This window comes from Malaya genurostris, chromosome 3 (assembly GCF_030247185.1).
Source record: "Malaya genurostris strain Urasoe2022 chromosome 3, Malgen_1.1, whole genome shotgun sequence".
Taxonomy (NCBI): domain Eukaryota; kingdom Metazoa; phylum Arthropoda; class Insecta; order Diptera; family Culicidae; genus Malaya; species Malaya genurostris.
Window position 1 is genome coordinate 28,310,215 of NC_080572.1, and position 6,004 is coordinate 28,316,218.

The following is a 6,004-nucleotide window of genomic DNA, read 5'->3' on the forward strand; positions in this document are numbered from 1 at the left end:
AAACTACTTTTTAATATTAACTGAATGATATTTATAATCTTTGTGACTAAGAAAACGGAAAATCAATATCGAGTGTTGAATTTTCCTCTACAAATTTCGGAAAAAATAAAACCTACTGCTGTGTTCACGCGTGGACAGTAACAACAGTAGGCAAAAGCTGCGTGCGCATCTTTTTCTCCATGATCTTGATGCGTCTGCGCATGATCGACAACAAGGAGTTTGAGGATCAGCGTCAATTAAGTTAGTCAATGTTTAAAAGCAATTCGTTGCATTACCGTGGACATCAGTTTCATACAGTGAGTTGACGAAGCAAGTGTGATCCAGGTGCCGAGATCCTAAATTAGTGATTTTTATCAGTGATAAGTGATTCTGGTTGAAAGAAATGGCTTTGGAGCGTCAAGTTCGTGCTAAGGTGGGTGCAACCAAATACGAAAATTGTCGGCTACTATTGGACCGAGTTTTAGATCGAAATAATGGCATTAATTTTGTTTCCGTATGTTTTTGTTGATGTGAATTAATCCTCAGATTGCCGGAAAGCGTGATTTAGAAAAGGATAAAGAGGCACAGTACTGGATCGAAGAAGTCATGCAGGAAAAATTCCCTGTCGGCGTTCTGTATGAAGATGCCCTGCGGGATGGTTTCATCCTGTGCAAACTGATCAACAAACTGGCACCGGGATCGGTGTCCAAAATCAACACCTCTGGTGCGCAGTTTAAAATGATGGAAAACATCAACATGTTCCAGCAGGCGATCAAAAAGTACGGTGTTCCTGATCTTGATGTTTTCCAGACAGTAGACCTGTACGAAAAGAAGGACATTGCTCAGGTTACCAGTACAATTTTTGCGCTTGCACGAGCGGTAAGTGTATATTATCGTAGTTTTACATATTCATGACGATGCATGAAATTTCGCGAAAAAAATGTGAAGAATAATGAATGCAGTTGAAAAATTCAGTACATGTTTGGGCTTATTGAATCAAATGAATAAACAGAAAAAAATGATGGAATTTACACGACATAATAGTCAATCCTAATATGAAATAAGGTAATTATACGTTAAAGTCAGCATATTATTTTCTTTATTACTTGGACTATAATCAACGGATTGCGTTTTTATCGGTCGGTGTATATTCGCTTCGGTTTTTAGAAGCAATATTACTGGTAAAGTAGAGAAAAATGTGCAATACGTCGAAAGATCGAAACGATTGCACCTATTGTCACTTATCTTTTGAACCAATGTATTCAACAGATCTGGCAGAGCTCATACTAACTTACATCACAGTTCGAAAAATTCTTGTGATTTTACATCTTATCAGATTCACATGAATGAAGCGTCATATTTCACACAAATTTATATTCAAGATCATGAAAAATTGTGTGATTTGAAAATTACATGGCTTGAAAACGAAAGGAATAAAAATCAAAACATCGACAGCATCAACGCGACCGAAAAACATTAGATCACAAAACACAGTCGACTGAGCCACAGAAGCACATATCTGCTTGGCTGGTAAATCGTGCATATAAATTCATACAGTCTCACTTGCTAGCCGAGGGCAAATTACATTCGGAGCCAGTAAATTTCTGTACGAATGGAATATTGTGTCATTTGAGAAGTTAAGTAGTTATGAATTGTATCGTTTGAAGAATTATGGCACCTGTAAAATTAATAATTTCTTTCTGTGATGTTTTAGAAGTTAGAAACATGTCAGAATGCATTAAACATGTTAGATGAATTGTAAAACTAGATCATTTTTGACGCTCAAATACGTCGATCTCAGTAGATAAATTTTTCCACATATTTATAACATTATAACATCTTGTCATATTCTTTTAAATTTTTATAAAACAAATCAAATTTCACAATAACTTCTATTGTTAATATGGAATTGGTAATTATAAACATTGTAAAGAAGCTGATTCAATGGTTCAGAAAATAAAGCAATGGTCTTATAAACCAGAAGGCATATGTTCGAGCTTCGACCTGAAGGGATTCTTAAAGTCGGAAGCAACGTAATGCTGTAGGAATCGGATGAGAAGTCTGTCGAAACAACAGATTGAGGGTGTTATCGAAAAAAGTAAAAAGTCACTCTATTTCAACTTAGTTTTACACTGACAGTAAATTTTAATTTTCATTGAAGTAATTCATATTTTACCAATATCAGTGATTTACACGATGTTAAAATTCCTCTACCTTCACTGGTGTAATGAAACGCATGACAGGGCGTATCAAGTGATGCGTTTTATATTTATATATATATATATATATATATATATATATATATATATATATATATATATATATATATATATATATATATATATATATATATATATATATATATATATATATATATATATATATATATATATATATATATATATATATATATATATATATATATATATATATATATATATATATATATATCATATATATTCTTTTTTCTTCTTTCGTAGTGTTACAAACATCCAGAATTCACCGGTCCTTATCTGGGACCCAAGCCAGCGGACGAATGTAAACGCAACTTCACCGAGGAACAACTGAACGCTGGCCAAAGCATCATCGGACTGCAAGCTGGAACGAACAAGGGAGCAACCCAGGCCGGCCAAAACATCGGCGCCGGTCGTAAAATCATTCTTGGAAAGTAGACACGTTTTCGCATTGGTGTTTTTTTTTTGTATTAATTTTTCTATTGGTCGATTATTGCTTGCGCATATCACACGGAAGAAACAATATTGATAGAAAGAGACTTCCCACTGCGTTATGGAACGTATCCAGATGCAGCATGAATGTATTAATTTTAAATCTCAAGTAAACAGTTTTAAATTTGTTTCGTATGATCATGTACGATCACAGTACCTACACGTATTTTGTAAGTTGATAGAGATGTTGCGTATTACACAAAGTATGGATTTGGAAAAATGAACTATTTATATAAAACAAACAAATAGAAACAGAACACATGCCGTTGGTCAGTGATCCGAAAGCCAGAAATGCTACCGAATGGACACAACTCCCACACACAAGCCGTTAGCTCACCTCATGCCAGAGCACATTTCACAATGTCCTCTAGCCGATTTTGATGCTTGAGTCGTGATCGCACCCGCTTTCCAGCACATTTAGCAGCGGAATTTTCCGCCCTGTGTGTAACGGCAGAATCTATTTTCGACGACTGAGTAATGCAAAAGATCTCACTCTCATCGGAACGTCCGGAGGCCACACTCAAGGTGGTAGTTTGGTTGAGTGAGAAGCCGCAGAGAATCCTTCGATAGAAATTAATTTACGCAATACCATCGTCAAATGTAATCTCTCGAGCGTATATTTTCAGCGGAAAACGATACCATCCGGTAAGGCCACGGGAAATGAAATATCTTCTTTTTTATTTTCATGTGCTAGGTCAAATAGTACTAATCCTGAGAAAACTGCATCATTACTTGGTTTCTGTATTCGGTATACATTACACGTTTCAAGTCGCGGTTTCTGTCGTTATGATTCTGTTTGTGTATATTTCAATGGTATGTTTTTAGATGAAACATTATTTTGTTTATGCTTTATTTTGTCAATCAATTCATCTGACAATCAATTGTATTACTGCATATATATATATATATATATATATATATATATATATATATATATATATATATATATATATATATATATATATATATATATATATATATATATATATATATATATATATATATATATATATATATATATATATATATATATATATATATATATATATATATATATATATATATATATATATATATATGTATATATATATATATATATATATATATATATATATATATATATATATATATATATATATATATATATATATATATATATATATATATATATATATATATATATATATATATATATATATATATATATATATATATATATATTTATTTATTTCGTCAAGCAAATGTAGACTACATATAAATTGTTTACAATGTTCACTTACATACTACGCATTATTTCTACGACAAAGCTGAGATTTGATTTGATTTTTTGACATAGTAAGGTCAAGATGTTCGCAGTATTGATTGTAATGGCGCATTATTCGATTGACTGGACTGTATTTTGCATAATTTGTTCTAGCTTGTTTTTCTAAAAATAATTTCCTGGAACGTAATTGACGGCTAGGTATATAAAAATTTAATTGCGATAATTATGGAGCTGATTGAATGCGTTGAGAAATAATGTCGCTGATAAAATAAAGCATTGCAAAGTCGCGGCGTTCTTTAAGTGTTTGTATATTGATGAGCATGCAGCGTGCTTCATATGATGGTAGAGGAAATGCTGTCCAGTTTAATTTACGAAGTGCATATAAAAGAAATTGTTTTTGAATAGATTCGATGCGTACTTCGTGAATAATATTGTATGGATTCCATACTAGGCTGCAATATTCCAAAATAGGTCTGACATATGTAGTGTATAATAATTTAATTGTGTATGGGTCCTGAAAGTTATGACTGTAGCGTTTAATAAAGCCCAGCATGCTATTAGCTTTATTGATTATGGTATTGTAGTGTTCCACAAAAGTGAGCTTGGAGTCTAAGATTACGCCTAAATCTCTTACAATTTTACATTTTTCTACAAGTTGATTTCCTAGATGTATGTTTATAGGTATAGTTTCATTTTTCCTACTGAAAGTTATTGAGTTACATTTTTTTACATTGAGTTGGAGTAGACTTTTGCAGCACCAAATGTGGAATAGATTGATTTCGTTCTGGAATATTACAGCGTCGTTGATATTTTTAATTTCCATGAAGAGTTTCATGTCGTCTGCATATATAAGCACTTTCAGATTTTTGAGTATGAAGGAAATGTCGTTTATATGTAAAATAAAAAGGAGAGGCCCTAAGTGAGAACCCTGAGGTACGCCAGAAGTTACATTAATTGGTTCAGACAGAATGTTTTGGAAGCGGACTACCTGTACACGATTCGTTAAGTATGATTTGAGCCATTCCAGAAGAGTATGTTTTATGCCATATTTTTGTAGTTTGTGTAGAAGTAATGGTATGTCAATACGGTCGAAGGCTTTGCTAAAGTCAGTGTAAAGAGTTTCTACGTAGTTTCCGGCGTCCATTGCATTCAGAGTGAATGTCATAAATTCTAAGAGATTTGTTGTTGTTGAGCGGCCTTTAAAAAAGCCATGTTGTTTGTTTGTTATTACATTTTTAAGTTGATGAAAAAGTTTTTCATTTACAATTTTTTCAAATAATTTTGGAATGCATGAGATAATGGCTATTCCACGGTAGTTCCGAATGTTAGATTTTGCACCAGATTTAAATATTGGTACAAGAAAGAAAGATTTCCATGCTTTAGGAAAAGTACATTTATTAAGTGATAGGTTAAAAAGTAGTTGTAGTGGTAGTGTACGTTCTTCAGCAAGATTTTTTTAAAATATTGGTGGTATACTGTCAGGTCCAGGCCCTTTTGAGGCGTCTAAGTTTTTCAGTGCTGTCGAAATGTCATGTTCTGTGTTCTGATAGATAGTTTACAGAGATGGAGTTGGTAAATGCAGGTATGAAAGAGAAGTATTCACGGTCACGGTCAGTTTCTGAATAAGATGTATATACTTCTTGGAAAAAATTTGCAAAGTGATTGCAGATTTCTGTACTATTTTTCCCTACATGTTCGTCGAGGTGCATTTGAGATGGAAAATTGTTGCTTTTTAGTTTAGTTTTTGTGTAGTTAAAAAAGTTCTTAGGGCAAGTCTTTATTTCGTTTTCAATTTTGCGGTTATATTCTTCATGTGCTGTGTTAATGGCTATTTTGAGTTGATTGCATAGATTTAAGTAATTTTGAAAATGAGCGTCACTTTTTTCTTGTTTGTAAGTTTTGTGTGCTTTTTGTTTCCTATTTTTCAAATTGAATATATATATATATATATATATATATATATATATATATATATATATATATATATATATCGAAACCTATGAAACGACAGCGATCGAAATACCGAGGAAGATCA

General features: G+C 32.3%; 1 protein-coding gene across 1 annotated transcript; it reads left to right on the top strand.

Moving 5' to 3' along the window:
• Positions 1–252: 252 nt before the first annotated feature.
• LOC131437311 (muscle-specific protein 20) lies at positions 253–2,962 on the top strand. Its single transcript, XM_058606579.1, has 3 exons — positions 253–412; positions 526–858; positions 2,460–2,962. Exons 1-3 carry the CDS (start codon positions 383–385, stop codon positions 2,649–2,651), a joined length of 555 nt encoding a protein of 184 aa, XP_058462562.1. The 5' UTR covers positions 253–382; the 3' UTR covers positions 2,652–2,962.
• The last annotated feature ends 3,042 nt before the right edge of the window (positions 2,963–6,004 follow it).